This window comes from Pelophylax lessonae (genome assembly GCF_965119305.1).
Source record: "Pelophylax lessonae genome assembly, chromosome: 1".
NCBI lineage: Eukaryota > Metazoa > Chordata > Amphibia > Anura > Ranidae > Pelophylax > Pelophylax lessonae.
In genome coordinates, this window is record NC_138768.1 from 475,193,964 (window position 1) to 475,212,816 (window position 18,853).

At 43.9% G+C, this 18,853-nt stretch overlaps 1 protein-coding gene across 1 annotated transcript in view; it reads right to left on the reverse strand.

Annotated features, from left to right (window-relative positions):
• The window catches only part of ATCAY (ATCAY kinesin light chain interacting caytaxin), a 161,625-nt gene extending 149,164 nt beyond the window's left edge, over positions 1 to 12,461 (reverse strand). Inside the window, exons 1-5 of the mRNA XM_082257121.1 lie at positions 12,418 to 12,461; positions 8,869 to 8,933; positions 8,575 to 8,787; positions 3,767 to 3,952; positions 3,574 to 3,676 (exon numbers count right to left, since the gene is read on the reverse strand). Of these exons, the coding sequence (XP_082113247.1) occupies positions 3,574 to 3,676; positions 3,767 to 3,952; positions 8,575 to 8,787; positions 8,869 to 8,911 (545 nt within the window). The 5' untranslated portion in view covers positions 8,912 to 8,933; positions 12,418 to 12,461. The remainder of the gene's footprint in view (positions 1 to 3,573; positions 3,677 to 3,766; positions 3,953 to 8,574; positions 8,788 to 8,868; positions 8,934 to 12,417) is intronic.
• Between the last annotated feature and the right edge of the window lie 6,392 nt (positions 12,462 to 18,853).

Below are 18,853 nucleotides of genomic sequence, written 5' to 3' on the forward strand. Positions count from 1 at the left end.
AAGACCGCCTCCCATGCCTCGGACAGCCTCGTGTGCAGCCAGCTACAGTCCCGTCCGGTCACGGTGCCAGCCATCCACCCAGAGGCCCTGGCCTCTGCCATTCACCACAGGGTGCCAGCCGACCCACAACAGAACAGGGTACCAGCCGGCCAGCATCCAGCCACAAGCCAGCCACCCGCCACCGTGACCAGTGTCCACATAGTATTCTAGCAAGCCAGCAGCCACCCACAACAGGCCAGGGTGAGTGAGTGACACCAAGCCAGTCACCCACACAACAGGGTGACCCCAAGCCAGCCCTTGAGCCACCCACCACAGTGTTCCAGCAAGCCAGCCATCCACCACAGTGTTCCAGCAAGCCAGCCACCCACAACAGGGTGCCAGCAAGCAAGCCACCCACACTGCCATGTGTCAGCCACCAACCCACAACAGGGTGCCAGCAAGCAACCCACACTGCCAGGCGTCAGCCACCAACCCCCAACAGAGTGCCAGCAAGCAACCTACACTGCCAGGTGTCAGCCACCAACCCACAATAGGGTGCTAGCCAGCCACCCAAACATGCTGAAATGTTCTGCTTTCTGCAGTATAATATTGTTCTACTCACTTTTTTTCTCAGAGAATAGGTGCAGGAACTCCCTCTTTTAGAGGTACCTCTTTTCTCCACCCTCTACCCACCTCCAAGCACCGTTCCTTGGTTCCATCCCTTACCCACCTCCCAATACTGCCCTTAAAGACAATACAGAACCAAGTATCATTTTGTGGTGTTAAGTAATGTGTATGGAATTTGGGAATGATAACAAGAAAAGCAGTAAAATAAATCCCCTGCAGCCAGCAACAATAGATCCCTCTAACAACAATGGACCACCCGCAACAAAATTTCCCCCTCAACAACAATAGACTCCCAGCAGCAACAACAACATATCTCCCTACAGTCAGCATCAATAGGCCCCTCCCTCAACAGTAGATCTCTCCCAGCAACAACTGACCCCCCAGCAACATAAGACCCATCCCAGCAACAATAGACCCCACAGCAGCAACAATAGATCTCAGTAACAACAGACCCCCCTGCAAAAATATATCCCTTCCAGTTAGAATAGATCCCCCAGCAGTTATTATCAATAGACCCTGCAGCACACCCCAGCACCCTTTGCCATTACATATAGTCAGTCCTGGAGGTGCCGGAACTGCGTTCCCCCACATTCCCGCTGAAAAAAAGCCCTGGTTCTACTTAACTGGGAGTATTAAAAAGAGTAGTGTCCACTCAAATCCACTGTGTAGCTGTTGCCTAGCTTTTTTCTAGCAGTTTAGCACTGACTGCAGTAGTTGCAGTGAGAGCCCTACCGCAGAGGTAGTCCACTGACTCTAATCCACTGTCTTGCTGTTGTCTAGCTTTTTTTCTAGCAGTTTTGCACTGACTGCAGTAGTTGCAGTGAGTGCCCTACTGCAGAGGTAGTCCACTGACTCCAATCCACTGTCTTGCTGTTGTCTAGTTTTTTTTCTAGCAGTTTAGCACTGACTGCAGTAGTTTCAGTGAGTGCAATACTGCAGAGGTAGTCCACTAACTCCAGTCCAATCCACTGTGTAGGTGTTGTGTTGCCTAGCTTTTTTTCTAGCAGTTTTGCACTGACTGCAGTAGTTGCAGTGAGTGCCATGCTGCAGAGGTAGTCCACTGACTCCAATCCACTGTCTTGCTGTTGTCTAGTTTTTTTTTCTAGCACTTTAGCACTGACTGCAGTTGTTGCAGTGAGTGCCATACTGCAGAGGTAGTCCACTAACTCCAGTCCAATCCACTGTGTAGGTGTTGTGTTGCCTAGCTTTTTTCTAGCAGTTTTGCACTGACTGCAGTAGTTGCAGTGAGTGCCCTACTGCAGAGGTAGTCCACTGACTCCAATCTACTGTCTTGCGGTTGTCTAGCTTTTTTTCTAGCAGTTTAGCACTGACTGCAGTAGTTGCAGTGAGTGCCATGCTGCAGAGGTAGTCCACTGACTCCAGTCCAATCCACTGTGTAGCTGTTGTGTTGCCTAGCTTTTTTTCTAGCAGTTTTGAACAGACTGTAGTGATTTAAAATTATTGCAGTGATTGAGTGCACTACTGCAGCAGTTTATTATGCATTAATGCACAATCAGAATGATGTGAAACTAAATGTCCCTGCAATTGAAGTTTTCCTATCAGTTCTCATGCAGTTAAGGTGTGAAGAAGAGCCCTTAATGTTAAACTTGTTATTCAATAAAGTTTGTAATGTTCAGTAACAGATTTGTGTCGAAATTTGTGCTTATTTTGCAAAATTTTAAATGTACTAAAATATCGGCCAATATTGGCTGATACCGATATGCGATGACCAAAATATCAGTATCGGCAACGAAAAAACGATATCAGTCGATCACTAGTAAAAACGTTATGAAAGAACTGATAGCCCCATAAGGGATGAACGCAGGAAGCTGGTAACAAATGACAGGGAAAAGGCAGATGTTTTAAATCTTTTCTATTCAGTTTTTACAGGTGAAAACAATAGATTTGATAGTCTTAACAGAAATATTATTGATGTTTCACCAAAGGTACCTTTGTGGTTGATTGAAAACCAAATAAAAAAGAGACTAGAGATACTTAAAGTGGAGTTACACTATTTTTTAAGTTTATTAAAGTCAGCAGCTACAAAAAGCGTAGCTGCTGACTTTTAATAAACACACACTCACCTGTCCCATGATTCAGCGATGCAGCTGCCCAAAGCCTCACTCCTCTCTCTCGCCACTCCCCTCCTCAGTGGCAATCTTCTGGGACCTGTGACCTTTCCCAGAAGATTGCAGGGAGGGAGAGGACAACTTTCGCTCGAGTAGCCTAGGAGGCCCGAGCAGAAGTGGGAGCTGGGTACCTGTCAAAACTAGATACCTGCCCCCCCCCCCCCAAAAGAAATGGCATGCCAAATGTGGCATGTAATGGGTGAGGAGTGCTTAAAGCGGAAGTTGCACCTTTGGTTGGAACTCCACTTTAAAGAAAGGAAAAGGAGACGCAAAAACACCTAGTGCATTACCCGTGGTACTGTTTTAAATGATTTAATAAAATGCTGACTGCATACTCACAAACATGAAGAATGGAAATCGTGTTACAAATTCCCGTCACACGTATGTTAGAACATGTCCTGAAAATTATGACCGCTAACGCGTTTCGGGAGTCAAGCTCCCTTCTTCAGTAGTGTGCCCATGGGTTCTGTCTTTGGGCCAATGCTAGTCAATTTGTTTAATAATTATATAGAGGTTGGAATCAGGAGTAAACGTTTTACATAAATGAATAAAGCTGACCATTGTAAGCACCCCTGTAAGTGATAAATTGTTTGTTTCAGCCCACTAACTTCCACTTTTGCTAGACAGCTTGGTCTGTTAAAGTAACTGAAAAATAAAAGACTTACTGGTTGGATTAACAGGTTAAAGTAAATAAATGAAAGCCTAGAAAAAGAAAACAAATGCAAACACCACATCTAAGACATACAGGTATATAAAAGCAGTGACAAATATGTATAATATATAGTTCATTATAAGAAGGTCTTAGTGTGGTTACTATGAAAATGTAATCTTTACTTACAGAAATAGATTCTCCATGATATAATGGTAATCAGGGCAGCCACTGTCTGGCAGAAAACAAGCAGCAAATACAATGATGGCATTTAGCCCTTCACCATAGTATCCTGTACACAAGAGAGGAAAAAAAAACTCAGCCACAAAAGGTTATAAATAGTACAAATATTAGACACTGGTATTATCAGTTAAAGCCTTACCTCCATGTGTAACCACTTTCATATATGGTTTTATCATTTGTAGGTCAATACGATGCTCTTGCTCTCCAATAACAACTGTTCTCCACAAGCGTCCATTTGTAGCTTCCCCCCCTTCATCTTCTTCATCATCAAACAGGTCTGCGCTGTACCCGGGTATTTTCTTGCCACTTGCAACAGGCGTGTCATCTGAAAAAATATATATATAAATATAGTCATTTTTAGTGAACATCACAAATGCAATAATAATAAAAATAGTTACTATTAGTAGTAGTAGCAGCAGGAATGATTTCAATGAACCTGTAATGAGAGAGATTTCTTTCTGAAAATGCTAGTAGTCTGGTCGTCTTTCCAAAATAAGCATGATGATTAGAAGTTTTGATTTCATTCCGATTTTCCTGATCTGCATACTAGTTTAGACTTTAGGGACAATGACTCAGAGAGTCAGTATAACAGCCAGGCTACTAGCCATTTCAGAAAACGTTTACCAGTGGCAACTCCAAACTTTCTTTCAGAAAATGGTTAAAGACATATCCGAACTAGGGGGATCAGTGGATCATTTCCCAAAACCTGATTTAACAGCAAAATAACCAATTATTCCCTCACCAATATGTTGTCAAAACTAGCCTTTCATTTCACAATGCAGCATTGCTAGGTAACTAGCTAGAAAAATATTCCACTCTAAAGCTAGGAACATGCTGTGGTTCATAGCAAATTCTACAGGTAATGGTACCAGAGAATTTATGCAGAAATTCAGTGGACTAAATTTTTTACATCCATAATGCAAAGCCTGGCCTTTAAACTTGGGTCAGCAGGCTTAGAATGGCCAATCATTTTGTATGTGCCAGCCTCCTTACTAAAAAATGGTGGGCTCACCCAGCAGCCAAATCAGTATGTAGGTTTGAGCTGGTGAGAGTTTAATAATCCGTGTAGGGAAAGATATTGTGCTATACTGTGTGCTATATTATACTAATTTACTGTGGATTGGAGTGTAGTAGTTCAAATCTTTGTGTCCCCTTGTGTTCATATTACTATGGACAGTACCATCATAGCTCCCAACAGTCCCACACTTGGAGGGACTGTCCCTCTTTGGATCCCAAACCCCTTTTGTTTGGTCCATGTGTACATCTCCAAACAAAATGTGCTTTTTTTTTTTACTACCACAAGTGTTATGCTGCACTAAACTTTATCCAATTTCTGTATTACTGCATTTGTTATTTTGAAAAGCCATTAACAAAATGAACAATAGAAGTTAAAATAAGCCAATCATTTTCTGCAAATTAAATTTTTGTGGTACCTGTAACCAGGACCGTGGCATGGTTGTGTTATTTGGAATATATACAGTGCCTTGCGAAAGTATTCGGCCCCCTTGAACTTTGCGACTTTTTGCCACATTTCAGGCTTCAAACATAAAGATATAAAACTGTACAACAACAAGTGGGACAAAATCATGAAGTGGAACGAAATGTATGGATATTTCAAACTTTGTTAACAAATAAAAAACTGAAAAATTGGGCGTGAAAAATTATTCAGCCCCTTTACTTTCAGTGCAGCAAACTCTTTCCAGAAGTTCAGTGAGGATCTCTGAATGATCCAATGTTGACCTAAATGACTAATGATGATAAATAGAATCCACCTGTGTGTAATCAGGTCTCTGTATAAATGCACCTGCACTGTGATAGTCTCAGAGGTCCATTTAAAGCGCAGAGAGCATCATGAAGAACAAGGAACACACCAGGCAGGTCTGAGATACTGTTGTAGGGAAGTTTAAAGCCGGATTTGGATACAAAAAGATTTCCCAAGCTTTAAACATCCCAAGGAGCACTGTGCAAGCGATAATATTGAAATGGAAGGAGTATCAGACCACTGCAAATCTACAAAGACCTGGCCGTCCCTCTAAACTTTCAGCTCATACAAGGAGAAGACTGATCAGAGATGCAGCCAAGAGGCCCATGATCACTCTGGATGAACTGCAGAGATCTACAGCTGAGGTGGGAGACTCTGTCCATAGGACAACAATCAGTCGTATACTGCACAAATCTGGCCTTTATGGAAGAGTGGCAAGAAGAAAGCCATTTCTTAAAGATATCCATAAAAAGTGTCATTTAAAGTTTGCCACAAGCTACCTGGGAGACACACCAAACATGTGGAAGAAGGTGCTCTGGTCAGATGAAACCAAAATCAAACTTTTTGGCAACAATGCAAAACGTTATGTTTGGCGTAAAAGCAAAACAGCTCATCACCCTGAACACACCATCCCCACTGTCAAACATGGTGGTGGCAGCATCATGGTTTGGGCCTGCTTTTCTTCAGCAGGGACAGGGAAGATGGTTAAAATTGATGGGAAGATGGATGGAGCCAAATACAGGACTATTCTGGAAGAAAACCTGATGAAGTCTGCAAAAGACCTGAGACTGGGACGGAGCTTTGTCTTCCAACAAGACAATGAACCAAAACATAAAGCAAAATCTACAATGGAATGGTTCACAAATAAATATATCCAGGTGTTAGAATGGCCAAGTCAAAGTCCAGACCTGAATCCAATCGAGAAACTGCTGTTCACAAACGCTCTCCATCCAACCTCACTGAGCTCAAGATGTTTTGCAAGGAGGAATGGGCAAAAATTTCAGTCTCTCGATGTGCAAAACTGATAGAGACATACCCTAAACGACTTACAGCTGTAATCGCAGCAAATGGTGGCGCTACAAAATATTAACTTAAGGGGGCTGAATAATTTTGCACGCCCAATTTTTCAGTTTTTTATTTGTTAACAAAGTTTGAAATATCCAATACATTTCATTCCACTTCATGATTGTGTCCCACTTGTTGATTCTTCACAAGAAATTACAGTTTTATATCTTTATGTTTGAAGCCTGAAATGTGGCAAAAGGTCGCAAAGTTCAAGGGGGCCGAATACTTTCGCAAGGCACTTTATATATTATAAGTTGGAAGGTATGACAATCGTTCTTCTTAAGACTACCCTTTTGCTTTGTCAACTGTTATTGCTGTTTAGCTGCTGGTCCACTCCTTGTAGCCCATTTTGTGTGTGTGTGTTTTACTTTTTTAATTGTTTTTCTTTCATTTAGAGCCCATTCACACTGCAGCGGCACAACTCTGTACTACTTCAGGGGCGACTTGTGAAGTCCCGTGCACCGCGACTTTGGCGCGACTTGCACGGATTTCATATAATGAATGTCTATGCAAGTCGCTCCGACTTCGCCCCGAAGTAGTACAGGACCCTTTTTCTAAGTCGGAGCAACTTGTGTCGCTCCTATTAGAATGGGTCCTGTAGCAGTCAATGGACCGCGAGGGACCGCGACTTGTCAGGCTGACAAGTCGCCTGACAAGTTGCGGTAGTGTGAATGGAGCCTTAGTGGTTCATTGTTTTTTTGTTCTAGGATTTAAAAAAAACAACAAAACATTTTTTTACCATTCCTTTGTATGCCGCATGTACACTGCTGTGCACCAAAGCAACATACATTACCACAGCTTCAATAAAAGTATGCAATTACCTTCAAAACAAAATGGCAGGCAGGCCTAATGTGAGATACAGATGGGCTGCATGTAGAGGTAGATGGGGGAAGCAAGTCCTACAGGACAAAGCCTTGGTCCACAATACAGCCACAGCACACAAGAAGTAAAGCAGTTGACAAAGCCTTCCTTATCTTTCTCATCCTAGGTGCCGAGCAGCCTGTTGTCTGCCAGTGCTACTGCGCCTTCTTCCTTATCCTCCTCTGCTAATCTGGCTATGATCAGCCAGGAGAATTATTTAACCATACTATTTTGAATTTGCTGCAGGGTGAAACAGGCAGTTAAATTCCAACAGCTGGAGCATAGTGAGAAGTAAGTGCCAGTAAAAGTTGAGGAGAATCTAAGAAGCAGCTAGGGGGAACAGCAGGAAGCAGCCATCCCAATATATCTGGTGGCACTGCCTCATGCTGCTACCCCCAGGCTATAAAGCTCTGTGGTGATGGCTTTTTTTATTGTGTCCCCTGCCAACAGCACCATCCTGGTCTGCAGCATCTGACTGTCTCAAACAAGCCGTGGAAATCTCATTATCTTCCTTTTCATTAGGATCAATAGGTCCGCTAGTTCCCAAGTGCATATGTAAGGTCCCAAGCAAAATGTTGCCATGCGTTACCATAATGTGAAAACCTGTGGGACAGGAACCACACTGAACAAGAACTCAGGTCCCAGGTGCAGGCCAAGTGGTGGCTCGAAACTAAGAAAAGTCAAATTTGTTACAAATGCAAAAAAGAAGGGAGGAGAGAGCAGTCACATCACCTTGACTGGGTATCTTCATGAATCACAGGGTGAGTTATGCAAACAACACTGTGTGACAGTGAAGAGAGGTGGTTTAACCTTAATTTGCGTAAGGGGTTTTTCACTGTCAGGGCAGTAAGGATGTGGATCTCTCTTCCACAATCAGTAGTGTGAACAGGAAGTATTGATAGATTCAAAAGACTCTTGGACATGCATCTTATTGAACACAATACACAGGGATATGAGGAATAATTATCTACACGAACACACACACACACACACACACAAGCATAGGTTGAACTGGATGGACTATTGTCCTTATTCAATCTTACCAACTATGTAACTACAGTATGTATTTTTAACAGATACTTCACTTTACACTACTTTTAAACAGCCTGAGGATAGGTTTTTTCTGCCTTGAAAGTACTTTATAGCTTCCACCACACTTAACTATCAAAGTTATTTACCTGAGTTACTAAAGTTATTTGTACGAAAAATTCTACTCTTTATTGCATGAAATATATTATAGTGTATAGTCCAGCATTTACCTTCCCATTCCAAGTCATTTCCATTGGCCAAATACTCCAAAGAATCGCTTTCATCTGGGGTCTCTATATCATCTATATTGATGTCCAAGTCATCAGGTGCATCTAGGAAATCATCAGAATGCAAGGAACCTTCGCTCTGATCCAAGGAGATGTTAATGTCTGGAGCCACAAGTGTTTTTCTCTTGTGATGGGAATCACACGTAGTTGAGGTGGCTAAGCAAGAAATATAGAAATCGATATAAAATATTCATATAGTTTTTAAGGGAGGAATCATTTATATTAACTCATACTTACAAGAGTTAATGTCCTCCCCTATGGTGTCGCCAAAGGAGTCCATTACAGTATCATCTGGAAGAGGCCTGGTAAATAGGAACATTTCTGTTTTTTTTTCTTTTTCTAACTCTGTTTATTGAACAATTGTACATAAGTGTACAAGTGCATATATGTTCACAGTCACAGAAATTGTTTCAAACAAAAATAACAGTACAAATATGTAAAATAAAGAACTGGAACAGTGACAGTTTCCTGTGTGCTTTTGTTACATTTGTACATTCTAAAATATATTGCCAAGAAGTTCCCATATACTTAGTGAAGTAGTTATAACTTTATGGATGGGACAAACCTTAACGTAACTGTAGAACTACATATAGGTCCCCAATATTATGCAATTTTAGGGTATGCTTCCTTTTCTCATAGTTTCTCAGTTTTCCTTAATTAAAAGACAATCTGGTTAACCAATGATTTCTTAGGTGCCTCAGTAGTGAAGGATGGGTTCATTCATTTATCAGCTATGGCTTTGTGAGAAAAAAAGTTTTTCACAGGAATATTCTAGTATAAAGTGACCAATTTTCTTTGTTTAATATGCTTGCAAACATTGGTTGTACAAGGAATGAGGAGTTGCAATAAGGTAGTGAGCATAGTACCCATTTACTATCAAATCGAAGAAACCCAAATGAGGTGAAATCTGCCTGGAGTGAGATTACCAGATTTTAAAAATGAAATCCAGGGACTGTCCACACCGATTTTAACTACACTCACAAAATAACACCCCATTATAACCACCCCCACAAAAGGCATTAAGACATAATGTCTCAGGTATGCGGAAGGGAAACAAGCGCAGCACAGAGATTTGTGGTCTGTAGTTAGTAACTAACAGAGTAAAGAGATCAGAAGTAAGTAATGCACAGAGTGCAGGGATCAGGTGTAAGAAGTGCAAAGAGAACAGAGGTCAGGAATGGGTAACACTGAGAGAGCAGTAAAGCACAGAGAGCAGAGCAGAGGTCAGAACTAAGTATGACCAAGTGCAGGGGTCAGCAATAAGTAAGGAGTAAATAACACAGACAGCAGAGGTCATGAGTAAGTATAGACTATGCTCTGACAATATGAAAAAGGAAAGTGATTTTCTAAAACATGTTTAAAAACTGACACATAGCTGTATTAAGGCTGTGGCCAAATAGCCAGCACAATGCATTGCTTGCTGACAAATTAGGTATTCTTTCCCTCCTGGCATGAAGAATAAGCTCTGACAGTCTGAGAAAAGAGAGGCTCCCTGTTCTAAAACCTATAGTTTGCTCCCTGTAGACTGTAGCTAAGTAGCCATCATAATGCATTGGATGCAGACAAGAAATGTATTCTATTCTTGTTCTGCAGTGCATGTTCCAGCGGTAAGAAGAGTAAAAGCAACTCTTTGCTACTGCTTCCAAATACACTTTTGACTACCTGGTGCCTGATACCAGGTAGCCAGTATAATGCACTGCATGTGAAAGGTCTTATGGTCCTCCTAGCCCAGTGATGGCAAACCTTGGCACCCCAGATGTTTTGGAACTACATTTCCCATGATGCTCAACTACAGTGCAGAGTGCATGAGCATCATGTGAAATGTAGTTCCAAAACATCTGGGGTGCCAAGGTTGACCGTCTACAGGCTAGGACAGTGATGGCAAACCTTGGCACCCCAGATGTTTTGGAACTACATTTCCCATGATGCTCAACTACACTGCAGAGTGGAGGAGCATCATGGAAAATGTAGTTCCAAAACATCTGGAGTGCCAAGGTTTCCCATCACTGTCCTAGCCTGTAGATGGTCAACCTTGGCACCCCAGATGTTTTGGAACTACATTTCACATGATGCTCATGCACTCTGCACTGTAGTTGAGCATCATGGGAAATGTAGTCCCAAAACATCTAGGGTGCCAAGGTTCACCATCACTGCGTCTATTCCAACAGGATGAAAGACACAACTTCCTGCTACTTGTCTTTGGATTGTAGCCAGATAGCCAAAAAGTGAATTGCATGTATCCAAGATAGCTTCTTGGCCTGCAAAATATTTACAACAGTGTGTAATAGAAACAATGCCTACTACTTGTCATAAACCATGTTGTGCAGCCAAAATAGGTCTTATGCCTCTCATATCTGGTAAAATATGCATGAAAATATAAAAGACAGTAGCATATTTCTGCTACATGTTCCAAAAATCAAATGGTTTGCTGGCTGTGGCATGAAGTCAGCACATAGCTAGAACATTGTTTTGGTGTGGCTAAGATAACTTTATATGTCTTGTGGAGTGTAGATTACACAAAAGGGGAATGTGAGAAATAATAACGTTTTTGTCACTTGTTTCATACATTACACAGTTGGTTGTCTGTGAGTTGTAGCCAAGTAGTGCCAGATACTGCATTGCACATAGGCAAGGCAGATAATATGCCTCCCCTGGAGTGTAAAACATTCACTGACAGTATATAGGAAAATTAAAAAAGTATTTTCATTCTTTTCGGCTTGCATTCAGCAAAGATAAGGATGATATTTCAAGCCCTCTGCACTTGCAACTTTGCAGCTTTTCCCAATAGATAGATTCACTTGTCAGGAAGGAACAAACCTGGCCTTGGTACTATCAGGAAGCACCAAATCTGGCTGTATAATGGGGCCTAAATTGTGGGGGGGGGGGGGGGGGACCAGTGCCAGTTTTGTAGATTACTACATACTGTATATAATTTTAACATGCAAACTGAACATACGTTCCTTACATTTTGGGAAGTGTCCCAATTTTTTTAAAAACAGCAAAGCATTTTAGATAAGACGAATGTATCATATACCTTTAACATAACTGCAATAACATATAAAGGGACCCATCATTTTTGATACTCTAGATATATACAGCACGTGATTTGCTCATAAAGGCCATTTTTGGGGGTGGGGGGAAGAAGTCTATGAAAAAAAAAAACAGCTTTCAGTGCTGCATGCTGATGTTTGTAGTTCTAGTACAGAACAGCTAGAGAATAATTATTGCTAATTTTGACCCTGTCTTCCTCCCATTTTGATAACCTGGTGTATCCAAAACTTTTGATGCCACTCAGGCTGGTGTTTGACACACAAGGCCCTGTCCTAATTTATATTCAGCTATTGTGGACAGTGGCCACTGAAAAATGGGAGTAGGTACCGCACCATCAGCGAGAGTGAGATAGAGGTTGTCACATGATTCCCCAGTGAGACAGAAAGATAGAAACAGAAAATGGGCTCACCAATGTTTTTAAATAATGAAGCATATTAAAAAAGAAAAATATAGGTGTGGCTTGTCATACAATATATCAATTAACATTTTGCTGAACAATAATCACTGACAATCTTTTGTCAGCTTCAAAAAATCACAAAAATGCACATTAAAAAAACGTAACTGATACAGTTTTATTGTAGAATGTGTAGCATAAGACAACTAATGTTATTCTCCGATGGTCTGTGATTAAGCATGACTGTAAACATAAACACAAATACACAATTAAAAGGGTGATTGCAAACAATAATTCATTCAATCACTACATTTAGAGAAACATCGTTTTAATGTACATACCTTTCCAAAGGGAAGATTCGGCAGTGTGGAAATGAAATTATAATGAAAAATGGTCTTCTAGGTCACTCGTCTTTTGCCTGGTATACATAACTAAAAATCATTAGTTTAAATCCTTGAAAAATCTAAATTTTTACACATTTAGAGGCTTGTCAAGTTGATTTGGTTTTTCATTCCTGCAATGTACTGTGTGATGTAATCCCAGATACAGTGGTCATGCTTGTAGTGATGTAGGAGATTGTTAATAAAGAGCTCACAACTGATACAGGTTCAGAAGCTGAAACATCAGCTATTGTGGATGTGCAATGGAGGAGACAGAAAGAACGGGAGGGGGAGGGGGTAGATTCTACATCAGCTCGCTCTCCTCCCTTTCCAGGAGCAGATCAGCCTCCATTGGTCTTATGATGACAGCATCATAGCAAATAGAATAGCTCCTATCAAGCAGTAAAGGGCTTAAAGAAAAAAAAAAAAATATATATATGGATTAATCCTAACATGGCTGAGAATCTTTTGAGACACTAAAAAGATTTTTTTTTTTTAAATCAATAATTTTCATTCTTTTAACCCAAATATTTTATCTGAAAGAATATATTACCAAGACCGTTGTACATGAATAAAATACAACACATCAATGAGTATTTACATGAGTCCTGTACTGAGAAAACATGGAAGCTACTATTGCAGGCTTCTCCTAAAAATGATAGTTGTCTGGTGGTCAAACTGGTCGAATTGCTTCAAAACAGTTTGTGTTAGCTAACTGAAACCAATCATCAGATCATGAGTTGAGGCTTCACTTGCTGCTGCATGTGTTACACGCCAGAATGCTTGGACAAACGTAGATTCATACTCTGACTAAAAAGTTAACACCAAAGAATAAAAAATGTACTTAAAAAAAAAAAAAGGGGGCAGATTTGATGGATCACTTGGTCTTTTTTCTGCTTTAACTTTTCTATGTTTCTATGTTTTAACCACTTAAGCCCCGTAGGATTTGGCTGCTCAAAGACCAGGCCCTATTTTGCGATTCGGCACTGCGTGACTTTAACGGACAATTGCGCGGACGTGCGACGCTGTACCCAAATAAAATTGACGTCCTTTTCTTCCCACAAACAAAGCTTTCTTTTGGTGGTATTTGATCACCTGTGCGATTTTCATTTTTTGCGCTATAAACAAAAAAAAAGCGACAATTTTGAAAAAATAACAATATTTTTCACATTTTTTATATGAAATTCTCAAAAAAATGTAAAAATCAAAATTTTTTAACATTTTAGGCCAATTTGTTTTTTGCTACATATTTTTGGTAAAAAAAAAATCGCAATAAGTGTTTTCGGATTGGTTTGGCGCAAAAGTTATTGTGTTTACTAACTACGGGAAAGATTTATGTCATTTTTAATGTTTTTTTTAACTAGTAATGCGATTTTTTTTGCGGGACTGCGACATTGCAGCGGACAGATCGGACCCCTGACTGACATTTTTGACACTTTTGGGAGTACCAGTGACATTACTACAGTAAGCAGTGCTATAAATATGCACTGTTACTGTAAAAATGACACTGGCAGGGAAGGGGTTAGCTTTATTGGTGATCAGTGGGTTAAATGTATCCCTAGGGGCGTGATTTTAAGTGTGGGGGGCATGGCTTGTGATGTAACCACAGAGACATACAATCCTATATAGCAGGATTGTATAGTCTCTGCACTTACATCAGGGAGAATGACAGACGGCTGTGTTTACATCAGCCGTCTGCCTTTCTCCCTCTCCTACGGAAGATCGCGAGTGACCGGCGGACATCGGAGCCGCTGGTCACAAGCGCGGGGATCACTGTGAACGAGCAGTGGCAGAAGAGCGCGTCCGGCGGTGCGCACTCGCCCCCTACAGGCTCCTAGGCGAGCAACGTTGCCCTATGTCGGTTTGCCCAGGAGCGGCTGACCGCCGCAGTAAATAGTTGTGCGGCGGTCGGCTAGTGGTTAAAGCAATGGACAGCCAAGCATTCAGAATTTTTAGAAGGTTAGCAATGGCAGTGTCAGCACTTGTGTCAATACCTGGGTCACTGTTGGTGGCACTGTTATTCCCAGAGTCTCCCAGCAGCCACTGTGACGAACGCCCATTTGCTGGGATGTTCGTCATGGGTTACTGGAGGAGTGTGGAGGCCAGCCTCCTGCCCACGGACTATGGGCCCTGGCTTGTAGGGGAGTGCACCTCTGTGTGGGGGTATATGCTGGAGGACCATGGAGTAGTGGTGCTTTGGACTCAAATCCATGTCACCCCAAGATACAGACTCAGACTGGGATCAATGTTACAGGCCTAAAGGTGCCTGTTGCAGCAGAGGACTTCTCCACACATTGAGAGACTAAAGAGATGCTAATGACGTCAACCTCAGCTATTGTCTACGGTGGGGATGTGTATTGACATTTATAGTAAGGTGTTTTGAAAGCAAAGACGGGCATTCTGCGAGCCTACGTCTTCTGCTGTCATCTGTTTAGAGGTGGTTTTGTCTGTACACCTCTACAGTGGCGGCCGGTGCGTTGGGGGCGCAGGGGCGCCGCCCCCCCCCCATCCATGCATCCGGCCCCCTAATCTGCATGCAGGGGCACCGGACGCATGGAGTTCAATGGGGCTTTTTTTTTGCATCACCTGATTAGAGCCAGAGGCTCTAATAGGGCGATGCAAAGGGTGGACCCGGGGCGCAGAGCAGTGCGTCCTGAGCCCACCCATTGTGTGACAATAGCGAATGAAAATTCGCAATTGTCACACAGATCCTCCTCCTGGCCAACCAGGGAGCGCGTCCGATACACGCTTCCTGATTGGCCGCAAGGCAAACCCCATGCCATTGGCCGAGGAGGAGGCGGGAGCAGGAGGACTCGAGGAGACGCTGGGGGATTGAAGAGAAGCCGGCCGCCGGGACACTGAGGAGAAGGCGCCGCCGCGGCTGCTCCAGGGCTCCAGGTAAGTGCACTGGTCTGGGGGGGGGCAATGCATTGAAGGGGGCACGCACGCACGCTGGTCTCTGCATTGAAGGGGGCATGTACGCTGGTCACTGCATTGAAAGGGGGCATGTACGCTGGTCACTGCATTGAAAGGGGGCATGTACGCTGGTCACTACATTGAAAGGGGGCATGTACGCTGGTCCCTGCATTGAAAGGGGGCATGTACGCTGGTCACTGCATTGAAAGGGGGCATGTACGCTGGTCACTGCATTGAAGGGGGCATGTACGCAGGTCACTGCATTGAAAGAGGCATGTACGCTGGTCACTGCATTAAAGGGGGCATGTACGCTGGTCACTACATTGAAAGGGGGCATGTACGCTGGTCACTACATTGAAAGGGGGCATGTACGCTGGTCACTACATTGAAAGGGGGCATGTACGCTGGTCACTGCATTGAAGGGGGCATGTACGCTGGTCACTGCATTGAAAGGGGGCAGGTACGCTTGTCACTGCATTGAAGAGGGCACGCTGGTCACTATTTTGAAGGGGGTACACTGGTCACTGTTTTGAAGGGGGCACACTGGTCACTGTGCATTGAAGGGGGCACGCTGGTCACTGTGCATTGAAGGGGGCACGCTGGTCTCTCTGCATTGAAAGGCGGCACGCTGGTCTCTCTGCATTGAAAGGGGGCACGCTGGTCTCTCTGCATTGAAAGGGGGCACACTGGTCTCTCTGCATTGAAAGGGGGCACACTGGTCTCTCTGCATTGAAAGGGGGCACACTATACCTTAATTACTAAAGGCTCCTTTCACACTTTTGCGACCTCAAAGTCATGCATTTTTTTACAGCGTTTTTTGCCGCAAAGCAATGCCTATTACATTTTTCTGTTTGCGCCCCCCCAAAAATTTTGAGCACCAGCCGCCACTGCACCTCTAGGAATAGGTATTCGGCTTTGTTTTGGGGGCTTGTTGTTTGTTGAGTTAATTATGATAATGTTGCAGTCTCATTCACTTATTGTCTCTTTCCAGATGACCAAGGTATGTTGACTATGTTCTGTACGCAATTGCATTTGCATATGATAATGAAATCAAACACATGAGACTGTATATATTGGAAGTGAGTTGTTGAATAAAGTGTCTTTTTGTTTTACCCTTCATCGAGCTTAGGCTGATGTTTGGGGGGGGGGGGGGGATTGAGGGGCCAGGTCACTGCATCACGTGAGATTTTGGAGACCTAAAACAGAAATACTTGGTTCCAGTATTGGGGATCTGTTACGCTGGTGACAAGCGGTGGGATTCTTCTCTGAATAGATCCCAAACCAGGAATGCAGTGAGGAGCCCAGCAGCATCTTGGTCTAAGGAGGAACTCAGGAGATGGAGTGAGCTAGCCCCCAGGCAGTGTCCCCATATGAGGTGGAGTTCCAGCGGAGACTACAAGACATACTGGCAAAGGAACAGGGCCATATGTCAGCCAAGGACAAGGGGAACTGGAGAAAATATGTAATGCAAGAACTCTGGGAGGAGTCCATGAAGGTAGCACAGCTTTGGCAGAAAGAGAAGCTTCCAAGTACAGTGTAACGCTGGCAGGAACAAGTGAGCCAACGGATGTTTATCCTGGGAGAACAACCCTTGATGCAGTGGGAAAGGCACCTTGAGTGCCTGGTCCAGAGAGAAATTATGCTGGGCGACTCGTACCGGGCACTATGGTGGTACGCAGTCCAACGAGACCCTTGGTTGACAGAAGGCATTCAACCAGGGGGGGGGGGGGGGCTATGATGGCCCAGGCCTGTTGTGGAAGGCCATGGAGGAGGATGATGATTTTGGCAGTCCTGCGATGTCGCGGTTCTGGGCTATTTATTATTACCGGAGAAGGATGCTACCAGTCCAGTTGTTGTTGGAGCTGAGACTAGACCTCATCTACCTGGTTATCACCGAGTGGGGGTTGGAACAGGGCTACCAACACCTCCTAGACTTGGTCCAGCAGCAGCCAACAGCACTGGGGGTGGAGATGGTTGTGCCACCTACCCAGGACCAGCCAGCATCTGCGGCAGAGGCGATTGTAGGTCCCTCGTCCAACCAGCAGCCAACAGCACTGGGGGTGGAGATGGTCGTGCCCACTACCCAGGACCAGCTAGCGGTACCAGGAGAGGGGATTGTAGGTCCCTCGTCCCAGCAGCAGCCAACAGCACTGGGGGTGGAGATAGTCGTGCGCACTACACAGGACCAGCCACCATTAGCTGGAGCGGTGATTGTAGGTCCCTCGTCCCACCAGCAGCCAACAGCACTGGGGGTGGAGATGGTCGTGCCCACTAGCCAGGACCAGCCAGCGATAGCGGGAGAGGCGATTGTAGGTCCCTCGTCCCAGCAGCAGCCAACATCACTGGGGGTGCCACTACCCAGCACCAGCCAGCGTGTCACGGTCCGGGGTCAGGCTCGAAGACCAGTAGCTATAGCAGTCGCAGGTCACACAGGAACCAGCAGGATAGGAACACTGGCAGGTCACCCAGGCAGATGACGCAGGCACATCTGAGGTGCGGAGCCAAAGTACTAACCAGTCTTCACCAGCGCTCCTGAAGGTGGAGATGGATTTTGCTGCGTGTTAGCACCAGGTCGCGGTCCTCAAGATCGCCCCACCAGGAGGTGAGTCAGAGTCCAATAGCAGATAGGGATTAAGCTGAAGCGTAGTCAAGGAGTAGCCAAAGGTCGGTAACCAGTAGTTGCAGGTTGGGATCAAGCAGAAGAGTAGTCGAGGAACAAGCCAAGTGTCGATAACGGATGGTAGCAAAGATACGGACGGTAGCAAGAGAGACAAGCGAGATATCGGCTGTTGAAGGCACAATATTCTGGCAACCAGGAAGTGCAAAGACATGGCTTATAACAGGAAGTTCATGGGAGGAGCAAAGGGTTCAAAGTTCAAAGCAATAAAGATTCACAGCAGGATCATTCAAGGATTTGTCCAGGGAGCTGTCCAGCATTCCAGGTAGCTCAGTGAGTAGAGTCATTGCTAGACACCATGGAAGTCCCAGGTTCAAGCCCGCCTCCTGACAGTACTCCCCTCCTCCCAGGACATCCGCTGGACGTCTTAGGACCAGGTTTAAGAGGAAACCTCTGGTGGAACTCCCTTGTTAATCTAGGGGAGTGAACATTTTCTTCTGGCTCCCAGGAATTTTCTTCTGGTCCATATCCTTCCCATTGAACCAGATACTGTAATTTATTCCTAAAGATCCTGGAATCAAGAATTCTCTCCACTACAAATTCTTCTTCACCCTGTACTTCAACAGGTGGAGGAGGCGGAAGAATTCTTCCAGGAAAGGGATTTTCCTTAAATGGCTTGAGCAGTGATATGTGAAAAACCGGGTGAATTCTCATACTGTCGGGAAGTTTTAAACGGAAAGTGACAGGGTTGACCTGAGCAGAAATCTGGAAAGGTCCCACAAACTTTTGTCCCAACTTTGCAGATGGAACATGGACCTTCAAATTTTTGTTTGATAACCAAACCTTGTCACCCACTTGAAAGGT